This window comes from Chaetodon trifascialis, chromosome 8 (assembly GCF_039877785.1).
Source record: "Chaetodon trifascialis isolate fChaTrf1 chromosome 8, fChaTrf1.hap1, whole genome shotgun sequence".
In the NCBI taxonomy this organism is placed as follows: Eukaryota; Metazoa; Chordata; class Actinopteri; order Chaetodontiformes; family Chaetodontidae; genus Chaetodon; species Chaetodon trifascialis.
The window spans coordinates 5150312-5172864 of record NC_092063.1 but is presented as its reverse complement, the minus strand read 5'-3'; the positions used below and the strand labels follow the sequence as shown (position 1 = coordinate 5172864).

At 45.3% G+C, this 22553-nt stretch overlaps 1 protein-coding gene across 1 annotated transcript in view; it reads left to right on the top strand.

Annotated features, from left to right (window-relative positions):
• Positions 1 to 6347: 6347 nt before the first annotated feature.
• The window catches only part of itga5 (integrin, alpha 5 (fibronectin receptor, alpha polypeptide)), a 31728-nt gene continuing 15522 nt past the window's right edge, over positions 6348 to 22553 (top strand). Inside the window, exons 1-11 of the mRNA XM_070969334.1 lie at positions 6348 to 6753; positions 15458 to 15588; positions 19806 to 19906; positions 20384 to 20507; positions 20651 to 20712; positions 20796 to 20841; positions 20933 to 21058; positions 21161 to 21205; positions 21446 to 21489; positions 21706 to 21762; positions 22359 to 22411. Of these exons, the coding sequence (XP_070825435.1) occupies positions 6539 to 6753; positions 15458 to 15588; positions 19806 to 19906; positions 20384 to 20507; positions 20651 to 20712; positions 20796 to 20841; positions 20933 to 21058; positions 21161 to 21205; positions 21446 to 21489; positions 21706 to 21762; positions 22359 to 22411 (1004 nt within the window). The 5' untranslated portion in view covers positions 6348 to 6538. The remainder of the gene's footprint in view (positions 6754 to 15457; positions 15589 to 19805; positions 19907 to 20383; positions 20508 to 20650; positions 20713 to 20795; positions 20842 to 20932; positions 21059 to 21160; positions 21206 to 21445; positions 21490 to 21705; positions 21763 to 22358; positions 22412 to 22553) is intronic.

The window sequence follows — 22553 nt, the reverse complement described above, 5'->3', positions numbered from 1 at the left end:
TAAAAAGAGGATCCAGAGAGGCTGAGTCTGTCTGAAGATGGGGAGGGGTTCACCACTCTGTGACTCATTGTCTACAGTAGGTAATGTCATTAAAACTGGCCTGTCTGCAGTCCCAACCTGTCACCCATTGAACATGTTTAGTGCATTATGAAGCGTAAAGTACGGCAAAGGAGACGTTGAACTGAGCTGAAATCGTACATCAAGCAGGAATGAGAAAACGTTCAGTTGTTCTCCTCAGTTCTCAAACGTTTGCAGAGTTATTAAAAGAAGAGCTGATGCAGCAGAGTGCTAAACATGAGCCTGTCCAAGCTTTATTGAAACGGGTGCTGTTTAAATTCTAAATCAGGATATCATTTTCAAAAACAATGAAATGTCTCAGTTTCAACATTTGATATGCTGTCAAAGGCAAGACGTATCAGTACAAAAACAAGCAAGATGTAATAAATCAGAATATATAAATATTAAGATGTAGTGAGTTAATGGACTCAGTGGTTGAATTCACATTATTGCACATAGGAGATATTGATATTGCACAGTTGACTCAAACCACCGCTGTGCCTTAGTACAGCCTCACAGAGCTGCTGGTGGCTGCAGACCCTTAATCTTATTACGATAGGGATCAAAAAGAAAGCAGTGAAGGTATATAAGCATAGGCAGGCTGTGTTGAATGATCCGCCTCTGCATGACTGAACACAGTGACAAATGGAACTTCCACCACAGGAAGGAAGAGATAACTTGAACATATTCACCAGAAACATTCAGGAAACTATAAATATGTCACACCCTTAATGTCGCTGCAGATGATGCATGATGATAGTGAATGTAAAGACCCTCCTGCAAAAAGCGTTGCTCCATTGTTCGACTGTCTTACTGCAAACTCAATGATTGTTGTTCCATCAATCTCATCTCGAAACGGCTCCGTCAGTGGAGGAAGTGCATGTCGCCTTTCAGCTGATGAAGTGTTGAAAGTCACCGTGATGGTGTTGTGTCTACTGGTCCCATCAGCTGTTCGTTATCATGAGATTTCACGAGTCACAACAAGAGTGGAGCAGCCACAGGCCTTTTTAAGCGCGGTGTGCCCTCCTCAATCATGCATCTCACACAAATTTGCATGTGCTTAAAATCACATCGGTTTATTTCGGTCGTGCTGTTTTTGCAACAATAACACAAGGCAGTAAAAATAAAAAAAAGAAAACGTTTGTCTATGGATATAAGAAGAAACGCTATCTATACTTCTATTTTCCCTTTTGGAGCAGTTTGTTTTTGTCATGGGAAGCCGGGTGCGACTGTTTCCATATGCATTGTGTCAAACATGTTTGGCCCAGGGAGTGGGTGTGGGAACGCAGCAGCAGCAAATTGGAGGGAATGTGTGAATGGTTATATATGTGTGTGTGTGTGTGTGTGTGTGTGTGTGTGTGTATATATATACGTGAGAAACAATACCCAGAGGCTCTCCAGTGATCACACTGATTCACTGCCCTCTCCCGCTGTACCCCCAGATACACACATTTTACAGCCGCATTCCTTCACTCTGAGGCCTGGCGGCGGCCTCAGCAGCACGCCCGCCCCAATAGCAAAACACAGGAGGGGGTCAGGGGGCGCACCATTACTCTGAGAGACAAATAGGCCGTCCAAATAAAACATGACACCCTGAGCACGGGACCTAAATGCAAAACTGGACAACTGGCTGCGCGCACACACGTCTTGTTCAGTGACATCTTCAACTCAAACATTCCTGTTGGCAAGTTTTCACAGTGAGAGGGTTCTGACCCGGTTATGGACTCATACCCTCTGCGGTTTATTTGTTCTTCTTCCATTATGATGACCTGAAAATCTTGCCTGCTGTGAGCTCAGTGTTAGCAGTTTTATATTTCACTGATTCTGATATTCAAAGGGATTTTCTTATGAGCTTTGACCAGTGTTTGTAGGCGAGTGCTTGCATTTTGTTTTGTCGGCCTGACCGCTCCACCTCAGTGACCTCCCATTAAATGATGTCAAGCATTTTATGCCCCCTCTTAAAAAGTTGTGTTTTTAAGTAAACAAGATCAGTTAGCTTGGACAGACAACTGTAGGGCAGCCCTGGCTGTAAATGCGGGGGGTCAGAGCTGCTGTTCGGGGACACTTGTGTGTTATGGAGTGTTGAATGAGGCTGCTGGTTGCAGGGTCGTTTGCCCCCAGCGGCTTGCATGCTCCTGCTTTACAGCTCTGCTCCCTTGGACTGATTAGCAGATGTACATAAAAGCACAACTGCTCACTTTCGGGCATTTTGTGGCTGTTTTAACAAGGCAACTAAACAATGGACACTGTTTGGATCATCTTGCTTCCCACACACGTTGTCTCAATTTGTCTGGATTGACAGTAAAAGCTAACAAGAGGAAGCCGTTATGCAGAAGGGCGGGTGAACTTTGCCTTGTAAGGATGATTTCTCCTTCTAAAACAATCATATGATTCATTCAGCCACTACGTTGCTAAGAGCTTGTGTTGAAAACAATGGACAGTCCGCTCAGAAACATGGGCCAGCTCAGGACTTCCACCCCTTCATGACAAATCTGTCATCCTGCAATGTCTCAGACTGGCTGGAGCAATCAACAACACCTCACCACCCTTCCTCCTTCTACATGGGGAATGTTACAGAGCCGGGTGGAAAGGACAGGAACTGAGTGTGTGTGCGTAGCGTGTGTGAGTGTAACGGAGACGAAAAGAGTAGGAACTCGCTGAAACAGGAAGCCCGGGCAGGCTTTTACATTGGAGGAATTTCCTGCTTGTAAGATGTGTATCGCTGTGTTTCTACAGTCAGGGAGAGATGGAGGGAGGAGGAAGCACTGTGTGTTTGAAAGGACAGGTTTCAAGCTAACCGTTTAGATCAAGAGCAGGTTTGAATCTGAGCCACAGTAGCCCATTCTTCTCAAGGACTTATATGATTGAGAGCTGGCTTCCTTTTTTTAACAACACTATAGCTCTCAGAAACCACATTTTCCATCATTACCTTCAATTTCCCATCCACGCTTACATGCATCACAAAATCCAATACATCCGAGAGGAACTGACAAACTGCTTTAAGGAACAAACAGAAGTTAAATCCTCCTGATTGTTGTGACTGTTGACTTGTGTGTGGACCAGCTATCAAGTTGCCTGTTGTGGGCTGTATTTGCTGTCTGTTCCCAAGTGGTAAAATGGTGTTTATTCTGTGACTTAAAATGCTAACAGTTGCCTGATGGCAGCTATCAGGGTGTCTCCCCACCCCGCCCCCATGGAGCCCATCAGCGAGAGCTCGGCGTTTGTGCGACAAAGAGAAATGAGGTGAGGGTGGGGTGGAGGCCGGTGCCTCGGGGGATTAAGATCATTTGAAAGTGGTGGATTGATGTGGGGTTGTTTGCTGCAACAGAGTCTACAACTTTTACTTTAATTCTAAGTTAAGAGTAAGAGAACAGTACATACACTTATTTGTTTTCTTGAGGCTTGTCTACACAGGGGGTGTTTTTCAGTCATATGGCTGAGGCCCATTCGACAGAACAGATGCACTTTTATTTGAATCAATAGGCAGCCGTCAACACAGGCCTGCATAATGGCCTGCATGTTCCTTGTGTCATGCATAGCTGCAAACCAAAGCATATTTTTAGGCTTCAATCCTATTTTCTTGTTTTACATGTGTAACTACAGTGATTATGTGTTGGGCTCTGAGTGCTGTCAGAACATACAGTGAGTGACCTCCACCCAATACTGTGCCTGAACAGAGACGGAGGACTGAAGCTGCCGCTGTAGACATTGTCTTACAGCACCTGCAAGGCTTCCTAATTAACTACTATATTGTTTTCTTTATGGTTTATGAAAAGTTTTTTTCCTAAAAGTTCTTGTAGGAAGATGTCAGGAGGTGATTAGCTTAGCTTAGCATAAAGACTGAAAGCAGGGTGAATTAGCTAGCCTGGCCCTGTTCAAAGCTAACAGTGTCTGTCTGCCAGCGCCTTAAATCTCATCAATTAAGAAATATTTGGGCACATAATGCTGGGAGTACTGGGAGGCAAATTATCTTTTGACAGAGCCAGCCTAGCTATATATGCTAAGCTAAGCTAAAGTCTCCTGGCTCACAGTTAATAAACCAGTTTGAGAGTAGCATTGATGTTCTCAACTAAACCTCAGCAAGACAGCAATTAAGGATATTTCCCACGGTGTTGAACTGTTCCCTTAAAGAGTTTCATGGCAGACAGGTGACAGGTATGTTTCCTTTTATGTGTCACCACATCTGTTTAACAGCCTCATAAAGAATAGTAATGTGTAAATGAGAAGCAGTTGCATGAGAACACCGAGTTGACACCTTCATATCTTCACATAACTGTGAGAAGATAATGGCACTAAGTGGTCTTCTGCTAGAGCTATTAATAATATGTCCCCCTTCATCGGAAAATTCAGTTACCAGGGAGGGAGAGAGCCAATGTATGCGCACATATGCTCGTACATATATATATATATATATATATGCCCGGCCCTGCAGAAGTGCCAATGTGTCAGGTCTATATTTAAAATAACTGGCCAGCTGTGTGGAGTCCTGTGAAATGCTCTTTAAGTGTTTTGCTGCACTTCAGATCTGTTACCATAGCGGCCAAGTGGTGATGTCAAAGCAGAGGCATTAAAATAAAACCACACCCCCTTTTTCAACGGAAATCACTGTTGGAGCAAGATGGAAAATACTGTTCAGTAAGCCCGGCCCAATTATGCATCATCGAAAGCAGAACAGGCTCTGGCTATAAGCTGGCTTGTAGGTTGAGTTGCTACTGGATAACACACGTAACAGGCGTGTGTGAAGGGAAAGAGGGGAGCAGATCTCTCTGAGATGTCAGATAATTGTGGGTAGATAGGTAACATAAGAGCTGTGCCAACACCAAATAAGACAGGGAGTAAGAGGTGATAGTAGTATTATCTGTTTCCAAAGTGTTTGCTTCCCCCTCTGACTAACCTCACCCATGAGGTCATAGGACTCAGATGAGGATGACGACCTCCACTAGCTTCAGACTGTCGGAATATCCCCGAACACAAATTAAAGTGTTGACATACCTTCACTGGTATGTTTGTGGCAGACGCACAAACATCTCCTCATTTCAGAGCTGAAAACCAAACCATGGCATCAGAGGGAAAGTCTGGGCTCCGGATCATTTTAATGGCTGCGTATAATCTGTCTTTCTGTCAACCACGCCTTGAACTCTGGCCCTGCTTCATCTGCAATCTCATCCTGTGGACCTAAAAACAGAGTGAGAGAATGAGACCCCTCCAGGATTAGGGCTTTGAACCATCAAGTGCCCCCAACAGCTGTGAACTGCCCCCCTCCCCAGATGCTCTGGATTACTCCCATCAGTCTGCAGTCAGGCTTCCCTCCCTGCCGCTTCAGACCGGTTATAAATACGAGCAGCACTTGACAGAGAGTTCATGTTGCTACTGCCATGCAGCCAAATTTGGCCTCTGCCTTCAATCCCAGAGGCTTCGAGTGAATCAGCTAAACCAACAGTCACTAATTCCAGCCGACTAGGACAGGTTTATTAAAGGTCTCATTTCTGTGAGTAGTTGCTTTTCACAGCCTAACCACTTTCGTCGGTCTCGTGTGACTCAGAGGCAGGAATACGCAATCTTCCCACACCCCCAGCGAGAGCATCAGAGCACATCATATACCCAAAATCAGATCCACGCTGTAATTAGCAAGAAAACCATATGGATCACACATTGAGCTGCAAGGTTGTGTGATGAAGTTATAATTAGTGTGGCGTTGTGCAAATAAGTGCTGGGAAGTTTATTTGACCTGTGGAGCAGTGGCTGTCAACATTCATGGTTTTAGCAAAAACAAATAGGAAAAAGAAGCTGCTGCAGATACCAAGCCAATGAATGAGAAATGCTCTAAGTTTGAATTCCTGACTTATCAGTGAAAACCTCAAGAGATAAATATCCACAAGCTTATCACGTCATGGACAGCAGAGGCATCCACACAGCCGCTCATATATTAGTGGAAATGTGAGGTTTCATTGAGCTTCTGATCCCCTATCAGGCTGCCTTCCCTGACAGCAGCTTCAGTCTCAGAAACTGAAGATAAAACCAAAAGGTGAATGTTTGACCCGTTGTTCCTTTAGTTAATAATCTTAGAGTCAAAGATAAGAAAGTCTCTGAACTCAAAGTGCTGAAGTGACCACATCTTTACCGCACTGGTAAACATATACTATAAGATAGGTTAGTGGATGAGAAGAGCCCCCCTTCATGGATTTTTAGGGAATCACAAGCTCCTCCTCTCCCAAACTTTGTCACGGGTGTGGGAACTCCCTGCTCCATGTATCATGAGTAGGTGAGCGGAGAAGGCTTGGGCCCGGAGAGAGAGGAGCGAGGACGCGGAGAGGAGCTGACGGAGCATTAATGAGATACTGGCCGGTTAGAGTTACAGGGATGCAGTCTTAGCCGTACTCCACCACTGTTTTCAGGCTTGATCTGCGGACTGAAAAGCGCCCAAAACTGGGACAGTTTCGCCATTTACAGCAAACTTTAGTGGATTAATTTATTCTCAAAAATGGGCTTGGAACGGTTTCGCGTAAAGACGCCGGGGACATTAACGCTAGCTCTTCTCGCCCGCTCACTCCTTTGTATCATCGGGCTATTATTCACTATTTCTCAGCCTGTCTGCGAGGCGTTCAACTTGGACGTGGAGAACCCATCTGTTTACAGCGGACCTAAAGGGAGCTACTTCGGATACGCTGTTGACTTTTATTTGGCCGATTCTTCCAGGTGAGTGTCTTTAATACAGAAACCATGTATATTTGTAGTTATAGTTTTATAGTTTTTATACTTTTAACAGTTAAAACAGACGATTTGGCTTTTCAGCAACAAAGCTCAGTACAGACTCTGACACATTTGTTTATGATTTTTTTCCGGGCGCTTCACGATACCCAGCTCTGCACAAATATGTTGCGTGCAAACTTTCCCTTGGATGAAATCGCAGGTTTTTTGCCAAACCTGAGAACATTTCCAAGTCCCCCGTTAAAGTTACAGGACAAGTTTCCGATAGGAAATACGGAATTCACTTATGGGATGTTGTTTTGGCTCTGGCATTAAATCGGGGTTCTTTGTATATACTGTGATCTCTGGACACATGCTTTACGCACAGCGCGCGCGCCCTCCGTGCGCACACAGCTCACTGTAATTGAATATATTTAGGAAATTGCATTCGTGTTCTAGGTGGCTCCTGCATTAACTATAATAATGGCAATATAAAAGAGTGGCTATTTCATCATAACAAAGAATGAAAGCCTTCTCCTGTAGGTCTAATCTTATTGCCCTTCAAAAGGACATTTAATTGTGACCTTTTAATCTGCTCTGCCTTCTAAAGCCCGTTAACTGCAACCTTTAGCAATCACATCTCATTGGTCTGAAATGCTGCAGCTGATTGAGATGCTTCCTGGCTCAGTGGGGACGTGATCCCCGTGACACCCAGCATGCTGTGATTGTCTTGGTTTTCTTTTTAAAGAGATTTTGGCATCAGTCATTTTTTAGGGTCTTAAACTCATGCATACATGCCTGTAGTCGGGTCAAACACCCCAGCAGGCTGAGGAGAAAATAACAATGTGGGACACCCTGACTGTCCTAAGTGCATATAACCTTCATATCAGGTGGCATGCAGTGAAAAGCAAGGCATGGGTTAATTTAACTGCTGACAGATCTGCGTTTATGTTGCTACCCATTCTGTACATTTTGGTGAGCCTTGGACCCAACCCTGTAATCGTCATAATCATTAACAAAAGGTTATGTGGCTGCAGTCAAGGTTTCACTCAGACATAATCAGACTTCCTGGCTGAGTCTGTGTCTGCTGAGCACCAGGGGTGTCTCAGCCCACTGTTCAGCTAGCCAGCATGCTGGGATTTTAGAAAGGGCTTTGTGCCGAGTGGGCCGCCAGCAGCAGCTCTAGTTTCCCCGTTTCTCCTCCCCACTTCCCTGGACGGCAGACACTCAGACATGGGGAGATTTCCCCCCTCTTCCCCTGGCCCTGGCTGTCTCTTTAAAAGCCTGCTGCTATTGGTCTTCGTTTCTGTGCCTGGGAAGAGAGGCTTCAGGAGAGCGGTATGATTTAGGACGTGAAGCTTGAGTGCATGGACCCCTCTTCTCTCCCCAGCACCCCCCTCCTTACTTCCTCCTATGCTGATGTCATTCTGTGGGGCTTTTTAATTCATCCATCCAGTAGACCTTCCCCCACTGTCTAGCCTCCCTCCCCATCATCTCCTCGTCTCATTAAGTGTGAGACAGGGTAGATGTCATTTCACTTATGACTTAATCTGAACTTTTCTGCAGTTGAGACGCCATTCTTATGGAGGAGGAGATGAGACAATGGTTTCTATGTGCAGAGCAGGAATAATGTTTAAGTGTAGCTTCCTACAACCCAATGCCCTGTAATTTTCCTGCGGATGATATGTAGTCAGAAGTCAAATGTCAAACAAAACAAAGCACGAGAGAGTAGATTTAAGACCATGAGTCATGACTTTATCTGCAAACCACATGTATCTGCCACTTTTCATTCAGTTTCTTAGAAGTTGACACATCAAAACATATCAGTTTAGTCGAAAGAGGCTCTGTTATCTCTTGTTTTTGCCGTCACATCATCATCGCCCACACTTTGGGGAGTGGGGGAGTAGCTGGAATCCTGGGGTGAGGTCAGTTGAGGGTTGAGCAGGGGGTTTGTTCTTGTCAGGATGAGCCGCTGTTAGCCTGGCTCCGACCTTATGAGGACAATTACTGCTGCTTTTGAAAAACTTGGTTGGACTTTAGTGGTACATTAGTGAAATGAGACGGATGGCAGATGCGGAGACAAGGGAGGAAGACAGCTCTCCCATCCATAAATATCAGACCCACAAACACAAAGGCTGACTTTCTCCCACTTTGCTCATTCTTGACGATGAGTTTATATTATGCGGGTCTGTCATGCCCTTCGGCCTGGCATAATAAAGTTAAGTTTGGACACTGGCCCACCATGGAAGAACGCCTGAGGATAGAGTCTGTGAACTGTGTGTGACGGCTCTTGTCAGGCACACACAGGAAGGCCATGAGGATAGATGGTCCCCTGTTGTGTGTGTGTGTGTGTGTGTTATTTCATGGAGAGTGAGGATCGACTCCTTGCATGTGTGCCAGTCCCCACGCACCTCTACATCATGGGAAGGACTTCTGAGGACTGACACTCTCCTCAAACACTTAATAATCAAACAACGGTATCTGACTCCTCTTTGACTCTCTCCAGTGCCAGGCAGGGATAAGGGAGTGGATCATACAGAGATAGACAAAGTCAAAGGTCAGCGGCTGTACATAATAACAGACCTCTCCTGGAGTATATGAAAGGATGAGCCAGCTCCTGGTATCTGTCAACAAGCGAACATTGGGCTGTTGAGGAAACATAAATTTTAAACACTTGTTTTGGACTTTTCTAGCAGCACATAGTGGGATTATATTGCCTTTAAAAAGGTATGTCTAATGATGGAGGATGTTCCGATGCGGTAATATGTTCCAGTCCACGCATGTGTTTCAGTGACATGCTGGTGATGTGCATTAGCTCACGGATGGTTTGACCATGACGAGCACACAGCCGAGGTCAGCTGGTCCGTGTAGGTCACTCTCCTGGAGTTCACCCTCTCATATAGGGTTAGAGTTGAACTAATATTGACTTTGGACCATGGTCTCTTTTGGCCACTAAAACAGCAATGTTTTCTCTGTCTACACCGAGGTCCCTCCCCATACATGATCAGTCTTATTTCTGTTATTGTTTTCATTGGTGTCCTTTTCTATGGACCTGCTTCTAAATCAAACCACTAAGTGTTTGAGCTGCAGGAGCGCAGCTTGTATATTTGGGCTGCCAAGCTTTTCTTCATCCAGGTTCTTGTCGTTGCGTGCAGACAATGGGGCTCTTTGTCTGAAGGCAGAAATTGTTTACTGATTTCCATCGAGGAGTTTTCACTATAACTCATTTCTTTCCTGATTTATTGGCCTGCTATAAGCTGCTGTAATTTTCTGTTGTCAAACTTCATGCACCTTTGGTAATCAGGCCAGTAGGTCGGGAACATTAGTGTCTGCTGCTGTAAAGGTCAGTCTGGATATACTAAGCATGGCTACACTGCAGTCTGTCTCAAACATAAAGTGCCTGTCTAGCTTTTACTGGTCTGTCTGTAAAAGGGGCTTTAAATAATGAACCTGTGTGTGTGTGCTTCATTGGAGAAAGATGTCAGTGTGGATGGTGATGATGTGTTTAAAGGGCCTGTGGACCCTGCCGCAACGTCTGCCGTATTGGGTCGGGAATGCCCCAAGGACGTCATGTTTGAAATGGAGTTAGCCATTGGTCAGGGTCGTCCTGACTCATACTTTTCTAGATTTAATCTCTAACTGCCTGCAGGTCTGGTTTGTTTTAACCCCAGGTCACTAAATGACTCACATCCATGGTAACTTGATAAAAGCTATTCTTTATATAGCAGTAAGCAAATGACACCATCATCCGCTTGTGCACTATGAAATTCTAGTGGCTGAAATTCAGATTAGCATGAGAACTCATATTTGAGATGGAAATGAGACGTAACCTCTGGCCATTACTGTCTCTGGATGTGTGTGCACGTTTGTATGCATGCGTGTGTGGGTGCCGCTGGGGTTGGGGGTGCACAGACAAAGTGTTTCAACAGCTGCTTCACCCCCTCCTGTCTCCATCACCATGTTTAATACAACAGCCTCTCTATCCTGAGGTGAGAGGACCGGGCCCCCTGATGTGGGCATTGTGGAGAGGTGTGAACCACCAGCAGTTAAACTCCCTGCAGGAAGATTTTAGGGCAGTTGGACCATGGGGGGGAGGGAGGGGTTGTATTTGGGGGTGGGGTGGGCAACAGTTTGGTTTGAGAAAAGTCATTTTGATTGTTTTTCTAAGTCGCAAGATGTTTCAAATTTCTCACTTGCCACTTGTGAAATGCTTTTTGCATGGTTGGTGGTTTTGACAGAACAGCTGCTGGTTTACACACATTAACTGTAAAAGCCCCCATAAGGATGGTTTAATCTGGCCACAGAATGGTTGCTGCTTGCTGAACGGTCGAAAGTGAAAACAATTGCTAAATCAGCTTGCCGACTTGCTGATTCAGCTACCAGGCAAATAATTCCCACCAGCTCTGCAGAGTAAATCATCAAGTATAAACTATCATTTCCAATTGCCTTTGAATGGCCACACGCTTTTCTGTGTGACAATAAAAAAACAAAAAAAAAAACATGATTTGGCTGCTTTGGCCAGCAGCACTTGTAATTTGCAGGCCACCTGTTGCCCAACACCATTATCCTTTTGAGGATATCAAGGAAATGGTTTTGTGGTGATGATGGAATCAGATCCTCGACATCTTGGACTGTTTATCTGATCAACACTGGTTGGTGCGGGTTCAGATCTCAGTGGCTCCCTTTCAAGTGCATCCTGGGATAGGGAAATGTCTAAATTGTTAAAAAAGATGTGGCTTGCTGCAGCATCATGCAGATCCTTTATCTGGTCCTGCGACTTACGGTACCATCTGACCACTGACAAAAATGTGGCTTCAGCACAGTAGACTCTCTGTAGTCAGCACACGCCATCCCAGCAGGCACTGCTACTCTCATCATCTCCAGAATCCTGGACAGCAGCGCTGAGAACATGTGTGTATGTGGTGTGTGACTAGACCGTCGTCCATATGGCAGACGTAAGGACTCAAACAGCTTCTGTCTGGCCTTGGCTCTGGGAGGACGTGAGACTGTTCATATGGCTCCATGTGGTCTAGAATAAGTCATCACACACTACTTGAGCTTCGTTCAGCTGATCTCACTTCAGCTGCCCGCACATGCTTTGAAAAGTCAATATTGCCGCAGTATGACATCATACATTTCTTCATTAATTTGTTGAACATGTCATCTGACAGTCCAGTTCCATATTTCCACCCTCATTGATCCAGGCGTCCTTTAATTACGTTGGTAAAGTGATTCTCCAGAGTCTAAGAAGAGGTAGAGATGTTTTCTCTTGCATGCTCCATTTGTTCTCCTCTGCTGGGGGGAGCACAGTAAAGGTCAAGTGCTGCCTCTGGCTCAAATCAGGTCACTGCATCTGAGTCCCTTTACTGATATGGAACCACTCCAGTGTTTAAGCATGTGTTGAGAGCTCAGTGTGAACTCTGTGGGTCACTGTACATTTTTTCTTAGGTGTTGCTGAGATTTGAAGGCCACTGCTGACAACACTCCCCCCCCTTCCCTTTGCATGTGTGCTATAGCAAGCACTGAGTCCTGTTTATGACTGCAGATGGTGACTGCAGTCGGCACTGGCTGGCTTAACAAATGTGATTGTGATTGTGATTTTTTTTCCCCTTTCTCTTAAACTTAAACTGGTTATAATAATGTTGAAGTGACATCAGCTCTGCAGCTGGGGTGGAAGACAATTAAATGTGGAATGGATGGAAAAATGTTTGGGCTAAAAGGGTGGGGGGTAACAGAGGAATTTGCCTTGTGACAACCTCCTTCTGTAACCTCATCATAGGCCTTATTAGCAATGGCTATGCACAATAGTGTCACATCAGCAAGTTCCAGGACTCTGCATCACCCCTAATTTCTCAACCCCACATAAAATAGTGGTTGCAGTCTGACAATTATGGTGTGGTGGGAGATTTTTTTGTAGAATGTCCTCTGATTGCTTGAGCTTCAAATGAGACAAGCCCAGGCCTCACTTACAGTGAGGCTGTTGTTTACACATTCCTCACATGCAGCCCAAATTACTTACAGTAGTTTAATTAATGCTTAATTGTCAGCTGCGTGATGGAGGTCATTAGTGGCTGCTGTATGGTAGCTGGTGGGGTTTACTGTGCTAGACGTGGTGAAGCCGCTAATGCTTTTCATTCGCCTTCTGCCCCATTAGGACATCGTTAAGTCTCTCTCTCGTAAAATGGGTTTGCTGTTTGTCCATAGCAACACGAAACGGCCAAATGAGCAAGTGAAGATTGGTTTAATTCTCCAGTAGCCAAAACATTTCAGTGAACATCTCCAACGACCGGTTATGGCTTTTCAGATCCTGAGCTTTGCCTGCTGTGATCCTTATCAATCCAGTGACAGCGCTGCTTTAATCAACCTGCAAAGTCTTTTGTCTAGACTCACTTTAGCTGCAGCCTGATGAGTCCGTCCTTCAGATGCACAGCTGAGGATCGCTCGCCCCCTACCAATTACCTGGATTTGCATATCCATCCCAAGAGCTAGTCATACACTCCACCCACATTTACAAAGGAATTTGTAATGCAGCACTCGGCCAGCTGCAGTTAGAACTTCATTAAATGCTAATGATACCAAAGCACTACCTTTTCAGCGCGCAGCTAGCAGATAAGGTGTAGGGCGGGGAAACTCCAGTTAAAGACTAGACTGATCCTCACCAGATAAAGACCCATTAAATGCTAATTCTTCCTCATTTACAGTACTTTCAGATTGCTATCAATCTGTGTTTGTGTGTGTGTGGGTGTGTGAATGTGTGAATGTGCGTCTGCACATCTGCGTGTATCTGTGCAAGGTAGTGAAAACCCGCTTCAACTGCCAACTTGCTGATTAAAGCATGATCTGCATGATCTGCTTGTTGTGTTATTTCCTGTATTTTTCCCTTTGAAAAGCTGCCATGGCAAACTATGGCTGGACTCTGTTCAGATCTGATTCAACAAAAGATGCTGCGGGTTCCAATTTCCTTGGCCTCCTTAGTGTGTAGATTTTCCTCCACTGGTGTTGTTTGCTGCATGCATGTGCTTGCATTATTTCTAAAAGTTCTTTGAAAATTGAGCAGACAGTTAATAGTTTATCATTTAAAGTTTTTTTTTAAGTGTTCGGGCTCTCAGGTGTAGATGCACAGTACTTGTTCAGAACAGAATAACAGAGTTTGCTCTGCCAGGGTTAAATATTTACTGACTGCTTGCAAATCTCTGTGTTTGGAGTTTTTTGACACAGCACACAGGAGATCCTCGGCTGTCCCATTGTGAGAATCCCAGAGCAGGAAGCCTCTCTGTGATTTACATTATTGTACAGGTGGAGCTCTGCCGCTCTGCTGGGATATTCCTGCGTCTGCACATGCGGTCAGAGACTGTTTTGTGCTCTCCAAGTTGGACCGATTTGTTTCTTTTTCTCTCTTCCAACACAAACCGGGAGTTTCTGCTCCACATTTGGAATTGGCATTGGGCTGTATCTCTTCTGAGGTATTAAGACCACAGTAACGGTGTGATACTGAACTCATGACTTCTGCTCTGTGGCCTTCTCTTTCTTCTCCCACAGTTGAGTGTTTTCAAAACCATAGATGCCGAAATGATTTTAATGCTTTGTTCTGACCACCAACACACACTAGCTCATTTCTGTTAGACTTTTTTCCATAAACCATCCCATAACTTTCTGCATTTTGTCATCTGAGGTAATAAATAGGTTCAGTGGGATTAATTATCGTGGATCACAAGGCCTTGGAATATTGCACCGTTTAACTGCTTTTTCACTCATGCTAGCTCCCCATTTTCCTCTGGACCCTGCTGAGTAGTGACCCCTTTGGGGCAGGATGCTAAGTTTAGCCAAGATGTAAACGTTCATGCACTATTGGAAGATCTAGGTCAGGAAAGGGTGTGCTCTTCCTGTTTTTGAGCCCCCTAGACACCGTCTGGTCTCAGTGGTCCCATGCCTCCCTTACCCACATCAATGCCAGCAACTATCTGTGATGCTTGTCAAGTCAAGTGCATCTAGAATGAGGTAATGACTAAGCCTTCCACTTGAGACACATTATCTCCTGGGGGATTTTTTTCCCATTATTACCGTGCCCAAATCCTGTTTTTCTCCATTAACGAATCATCACTCTCTGCTTTTTCTTCTTTCATCTCTGAAGGCTGTCCTACATGTCATTAGTCCCGTGCTCACCGGCAACCTCACCGATTCTTTCTATGTCAGTTGAAGTGGTCGGCCGCCCTTCCTGTCGTCGTACAGTGTAGCCTCAAGGACTTGGAAGTTTAGTGCCACAGCTGAAGAAACAAGAGTGTGACTCCACTTAGCCTGTCTGCTTTCTTGTTTTCCTATTGAATCTGCCCCACAGGGATACATGTGTGACCGTGTGAGTGTTTCTCCTCGTGTTTCTGACGGCACAAGTGGAGCGAACATGTCCATGAGCATCGCATGTGCACATGTCATAGCAGCAGTTTCCCCAGGTTGTATGGGATTATGTACAGCAGTGCTGCAACCTGTTAAAATGTTTTGCTTCTGAGTCAGAATACAGCTCGCTAAGCGGTAAAATGTGCGTACTGCTTCATGTTTAAAGCTGTCGAGTGGGAGGTCTGGAATGCATTTTTTAATTGAGGCCAGGCTAAGAGCTACAAACCTTTAGCAATGGTAAAGAGTTTCAGGTTTGTAAGGGTCCTGTGGTTTGGTAAACTTGTAACAGCAAGTCGTCTCTCTTTCTGCCTCTTGTTTGCAGTGCGAGTGTGGTGATAGGAGCTCCCAAGGCCAACACAAGGCAGGTTAAAGTGACAGAGGGAGGAGCCGTCTTCTACTGTCCGTGGAGCCTCAGCCAATCAGATTGTCACACCATTGAGTTTGATACTGAAGGTAAGCATTTTGATACAGCTCTTGGGAAGGTCTGACATCTGTGCGTCAACTCGGATGCCAAACTATTTGTTTTTATTCTCCTGATATTTGGTTGGAAGACCAATCTTCAGCAAATGCTTTTCCAGTGTTTCCCCACAGGATTTTGGGGTTAGAGTCAGTGATAGATGCTTATGAAACTGTGGCAGGACAAATTAATTAATGGGAAGCAGTGCTTTTCTAACTTGATGATTTTTTGTTATGCAATCTGTCTGTGACTGCCTGCTTGCTGGAGGAGTTGAGAAACTGGAGAAGGTGTTTAAACTCTTCAAATAGCTGAGGTTTGCTGCTTGTATGTACACTTTTGAAGCCATCAGAGCATTTCCTTTCAGCAGGTTTGGATCAAGCGTCACTGTTCCACTCCACTGAGCTGTTGTTGGCTACGCCGGTTCCTGGATGATCCTTTTTTTTCCTGTTTGTGTCCTCTCTTTGGGGATGAAAGGGATAATGGGGTGCTGAAGAGGTTTTTGAAGGATACTCCTTCCTTCCTCTAGGCTGTGTTTGTGTTGCCTTGCCCCAGGAGCTATAGGGAGATAAGCAACCAATAAACAAATAGGGCAGACAATGCAATGCCCTGTTAGTATGACAGGTGAAGGTAACACCACCGGGCCTGACAAAAGGGCTCCAGTTGAGCCAGAATTAGCTAAAGCGGTTTTGGGGAGCATGAGGAAGTCTGTGAGATTGTCTAATGGATGGATTCCTGTTTCAGTATGTCGACAGAGAACCCCTCAGCCTGTTTGGCACAGTGTAGACATGGTGAGGTGAGGATCGGGGCAATCAAAGTAAAAAGGCTGTGTAGTTTCCAGCTTTCAGATTGAACATAGAGGGACGGTTTCTGCAGCACTTTTGGCTTCTTTCCTGAGAAATCAAAGTTAGCATTGAAGGCCAACTTAAATTCACTGTCCATAATGCACAATAGGGAGAAATATTCCACTCAGTGTTTCACAAGACTGGTTTAACAACATTCTTTTATTGGCCACTGCTGCTTGGTACCCTTTCCTCCACTATCCTCCATTTTTTTGGTGTTTTTCTTGCAACATAAAATGTGTTGCGCATCCACGGGTGCTGGCTGGAGGCCACAGCGAGTGATGTCATGTGCAAGCAGCGAGGCCTCATACTGAAGGTTAGTCCCATGGGTTGTCAGAGAATGTCCTTCATATATTTTAAGGGGCTTGGAAGGAAATGATTCGAGCGCCAGAGCCAGTTTCTGACATCTGGATCATGGCTGAACCACGTACAGTGGAGGAACACTCAATACATGGACATGTGCATGCTAATGCGGCCATGCCAAACAGCTGTTACATGGATGACATTTACTGCTGCAAATCATTTGCTGTAGCTGTGACGTTTTTCTTTGCCAATCGTGATAGTAAAAGCTAGAGCAATAAAAAAAAAGACATTCACGATGATGCTGACATCCAGAAATTTTCATTTTTTTTAAACTTTCTCCACTCTGAATTCTTGAGTAAAGGAGTGCTGCTACATTTTATTTTATCTTCCACTAGATTATTGCTGTGCAGTATATTCCTATAACAAAGTGCTGCCATAGGTCTCACTGTCTCTTGGTGTGTTTGAGCTCTGACCCACAAGCCACAGACCCTCTTAATTAGCCTAACTAATTGGGTCAAAGTGGCCAGAAGCCCCCTCCTATCCACTTCCTCTTGAGATAAGAGCCTTTCTATGGATCTGAGAGAGGAGAGAGGGCAGTAGGGAGGGTGTGAGAGGGGCACATACAGGATGGGAGGAAGGGAGGGAGGGTAAGAAGGCCAGAGGGAGCGGAGGAAAGAGGGAGAAACCAGAGCTCTGTCCCCCTCTGTTTTCCTGCTGTCGGTACTCCCACAGGGGGCAGCTGATGTGATGAGTGAATTTGGCCATTTGTCTTCGACCCCACCGACACACACAAAAATACACACACACACACACTAACAATGAGAGACTCTAACCTCTCTAATGGCTGTCCTCTCACACACAGTTCAAAGGCGAGAGTAGGTCTATGGGACGCACTCCAGACCCCCACACTCCTCTGCCAGTCCCGGGAGAGACTGGGCCGGGCACCATGTCCCATCAGCACACTGCACTAACTGGCCTCCCAGGGGGGCTTCGGTCAGATGACATGTTGTTGTGGGCTGTAACTGGTCTTCCCTCTGTCGCCGCTATTTTCATTGAAAGCATTTCATGTGACTCCTTCAGTCGCCTCACAGACAACAAACAGAACTTTTCATCACCCATTATAGTGACACGGAACTAATGCTATAACCAATGCCACCATGTGAGGACTATACTTGGCTAGTTACTTTGATTTACTTCCTCTCAGTGGTCTGATTCACCGGATGTAAACTAATAGGCAGCCAATGGCAGGCCCTTCCACTAAACTTACAGTTTTCCAAATCACCATCGCTACGGGAAACAACAACAACCTCAGAGCTAGCTGCCAATAGGCTGCCCTATGAGGAAATGGCAAGTTACCCTGACCTGGTCGCTAACCTCAGGAATGTAAACAAACTAGCAGCCGTTATCTTTTCTTTGGCAGGGATTTAGCCATTTTAATGCCAGGGCTCACCTCTCAACTTGTAAATTTAATTTTCCTTTGTAACGATTTTGCAAGGGCGCCATCGTTGCAACCTTCATGGCCCAAGATGATTGCGATTGGTTTAAAGACAGAGTCACAGCATTTTTTTTTTACCCCTATACTGGAAAGATATGGGTGCAGCCAGACCTTTTGCCAGTATAGACAGATCTGCCTGTGCAAGACTGCATGGCTGATAACTGATCACAGTTTTGCTGTATGGATTACAGGAGGCCTTTTCCGCTGCTACTTCTGGTTGCCTTGAAACATGGCTCAAACCAACACAGTCACTGTTCAGCTCCGACCTTTCCCTGGTTGGCCTTGTACAAACAAAGACCCTTGAGTTATGAAAATATTAACAAGGTGTATGCTTTAAGGAAGCGCACCATGCAGCTAAGGCTGATTAGTTATAGTAACAAGCCCATAAGAAGCTGTTTGAAGTGCTGGTCCTGTTACTGCCTGTATGGCTAAAGCACTTCTTTTCACACATGGACTTCTGACCACTTAACACGCTGGGGGCAGGGCTAGCTGCTGCAGGCCCATGATGAATAACGTTAGCAAGAAAGCCCACTGATGGAGATTAAGCAGAAATACAGTTGGGTTATTAAAAAACTCCCTTCTTACCGTCTTTGGTGAGGGGAAGCAGCGCTGAAAGCAAAGGAGAGAAAGGGCTGTAGACACAGAGGCGTGGGTGAGATAGCGTAAGAAAAATGAATAGGAAGATGTAGATACTACTGAAAATTAAAACAGAGAGGGAGACAGAAGTGTGTGTGCCTAAACAGAGATGACTGAGGGGTTGCTATGAGGAAGCCGGGCCAGAGTGTGTATGTTTTCCTTGGACTGCAGCCCCTTTGCTGTTTCCACAAAGACACGGAGCAGCTCCAGGCTGCCTAGTTGGCTGGGAAGGGAGACTTGAGGCGGACAGGCATGGATAGAGACACATAGCCTGCTTTCTTCACATTCACATGGGTCATGATCTCGTCCAGTATCTGTCAGCCCTCAGTCCCTCGGAGATGCTGCTCTGCTCTGTGGGACTGCAAAGGTGGTTCTTCAGAGCTGCTAGGGTTGCTCTCGACCTCACATGTGCACTTCCCTTGCAGATACTCTGAATTCCCAGCTCTCAGTGTACGAGCTATATGGTAGTGATGTGACCTCCTTGCCTAATCAATTTGTTTGCATTTCATTCTTCATTGCAGCACAGACGTCACATCTGTCTTCCAATAAAGCTGTGTTTAAACCTGACTCCCCACGCCATCTGTCACATCACCTGCTGCTAGTCAAAGTGTTGATGTGGGAGATCAGCATCAGTGGACAGGTGGTCAAACAGAGCAAAGGGTCAGTGAGGTTAAGCTAGACCAGTCCAGTCCAAACCCGGCCAAGCGACAGGAGAACTACCGTCTCCTGAACAGTGGCCGAGTAGCAAACATTTCTCTTCAAATTCTCACATGTAAAATAGTGTAACTGGAGTCTTAAAACCTGCTTTCTGCCAATTGTCCAGATGTTTCCAAGGGTCTGGGAAGGGAAGGCAGACTTAGGATACTCAAAGTCTAACTAAAGGAATGCATGTTTTGCCATACTGCTGTTAATCAGTGTCATTTTCCCGTGTTTTCCTCAGGAGACCGCATTGTCTTGCTGAACAACACAGAACATCAGGTTGATTCCAAGTCCCACCAGTGGTTCGGCGCCACTGTGCGCTCTCACGGTGACACAATTCTGGTAAGGTGACCCTCTCAGAGATGATTTCAGTTTTGCGGTACACCACTGATGCTCTCCACTGTTATGATTGTGCCTTCGGGTGAAGCCGACTATCCACGTGGCTGTGAGAAACTCTCTACTTGGAGTGGGGGGGAGTGTGTTTGTTCTCAGAAATTTAAAGAAACTTTACTGCCCATTAAGCTGTTCATTCAGGTTCAATTTTCACCTCCAGTCTTGACACACTGTAAAGAAATGTTTTGTGTCCCCCCTCCGTGACATCAAAGTTGCGCCGCCTCTTGTTTGGTCTGATAGTAAGGGTTGTGACCTGGGTTGAGTTACGTGGTTACCCTGCTCCAGATGTACCACTGACCTCAGCCTGGGTCTCCTCCTGAGTTCACCAGGGTGTTCTTGCAACTGGAAAAACATCTCCTACCTTAAAGCTCACCCCATTCATCAGCAGGTCTCCTCCCATCTCTCTCCACCTCCTCTCTACCCCAGGCCTGCGCCCCTCTCTACTCCTGGCGGACAGAAAAGGATATCCCCCGTTCTGACGCCACAGGAACCTGCTACCTCTCAGCCCATAATTTCACCAAATTTGTGGAGTACGCTCCCTGCCGCACAGGTAAATGTCACCTCTCTTTAAATCTGACAGTGACTGTAACATTAGTTGTTACAGTCACCTGTGGCCTCTTATTATTTGTTATAGCAGTGCAATATGTTTTGTATGAAATTCATGACATACCACTCGACTCCTGTGTGTTTTAGAGCTCAGTGATGCAGAGGGACAGGGTTACTGTCAGGGAGGATTCAGCGCTGACTTCACAATGGTAATAACTACGTTCCTGTTATCTTTTCCTGGGTCATCTTTCCCCTTTCCATTGTAGTAATTCTCAGGGTTTTTTTCTTTCAGGATGGCAAAGTTGTATTGGGAGGGCCGGGCAGCTTCTTCTGGCAAGGTATGTAGGACACAACCACGTGAAAATCCTTAAAACCAGCCCTCAAAATATCCTTCCAAGTTTATTTTAATTTCTCTTTGGTCTTATTTAGGTCAGGTGATCTCTGCTGCCAAGGAGGACATTATCAAAGCTTACTACCCAGGCTATTTTATGCAGTCTGTGGAGAGCCAGATCCAGACCAAACAGGTGCAGGCCAAACATGATGACAGCTACCAAGGTAAGGCTAATATAGACGGCTTTTATGATGACTGTACATTCACACATACATTCATTTGTTTGTCATGCAAGCTGAGGCTGATGTCTGCACTCTTGCCTACAGGCTACTCTGTTGCTGTTGGGGAATTCAGTGGTGATCAGATAGAAGGTAAGTCAGTCGAATAATGTATGCAGCCACATGGCCAGTGTTAGATGAGACGTGCAGGAAGTAAAACACATGTGCAATGTTGCATGCAAATTCAAATATTACATCTGAAGTGATCATAAACTGAAGTCAGGTCTAGTATTTTACATGATTATTGAGCTGGAAATGTCATCAATACTGGAATTCTCTTATCCCCCTCCTGCACATTTTCCCTCCTAAATCTTCTCTCTGTGCACCCCTCAGATTTTGTGGCTGGTGTTCCAAAAGGACTCATGCTTTATGGTTCGGTAAGAAAGCTTAATCATCACTCTCATTGTGGAGCTTTTCGAAAGAGGGGCCTGGGCTTTATACTTGGGACTGATACAGGAAACTAAAAGAAAGAAAACAGCCTCGGTGATATTGTCACAGTGGGATTTATTTTTGCAGTGAATTCCATGCTAGAGACCGTGCTTATGTTAGACCTTATAAAAAGACGTTCACCATATGTGGCTGCTGTGTTGCAGGTGTCCATTCTGAATGGTACAGATCTGAAGACCATGATTAACTACACTGGCGAGCAGGTGAGTCCGAGAGCTCCTGTCCTCTACAGAAAGCTCCTTCATGCTGCACTTCCAATGTGTTTTCATTGCTCAGCTCCTCATGAGAGCTCTTAATTTGTTGAGTCAGTGTAAGCAAAAATAATTTCCTTTACAGCGTTCTCTTAACTAGAGGTCGGTCTCTTTCGTGGTTTGCTGTAAAGCTCAATTATTGAGGGGAAAGTGCAGTGGCAATTTGTGCAAACGGTTCTGGGAACAGAAATGCACTGAGCTTGTTTAAACAGCGATGATGAACTCAGCTGAATAAATACAATCACAAGTTCAGACAGCTTCGAAAATACCGATGCTTTTTAAACCAGGACAGAAAAACTGACCAGAAACAGGAGCAGCACAACAGCACAGGCGTTTTACAGGGTCTGCAAACTGGGCCGAACCTGTAAAACGCATCAAGCCTTCATGTTTGCTTCAAGTCTCCATTTTTTCTAGTAATGCAGAAAGCAAGTTCGCAGTAGCTCGACTGTTTTATATTATCTAAGAACAAGCTGAATCTTGATGATGTTAATGCCTTTTGACAATGGGATTTTCATTGGCCAAAGTAATGGAAATACTTTTGTTTACAGATGGGATCGTATTTTGGCTACTCAGTGGCAACGACTGACATCAACAGTGATGGGTGAGTGGTGGCTTTGTGCCTGTCTGTTTTTCTCACCCTCCCTCTCTTCCTCTGTCTCTTTGGCTCTTTCCATCTAGAATATTAGCTGGCAGACTCTAGATTGGATGTCACCAACAACCCATTACAGGCGCCGTCAATGTGT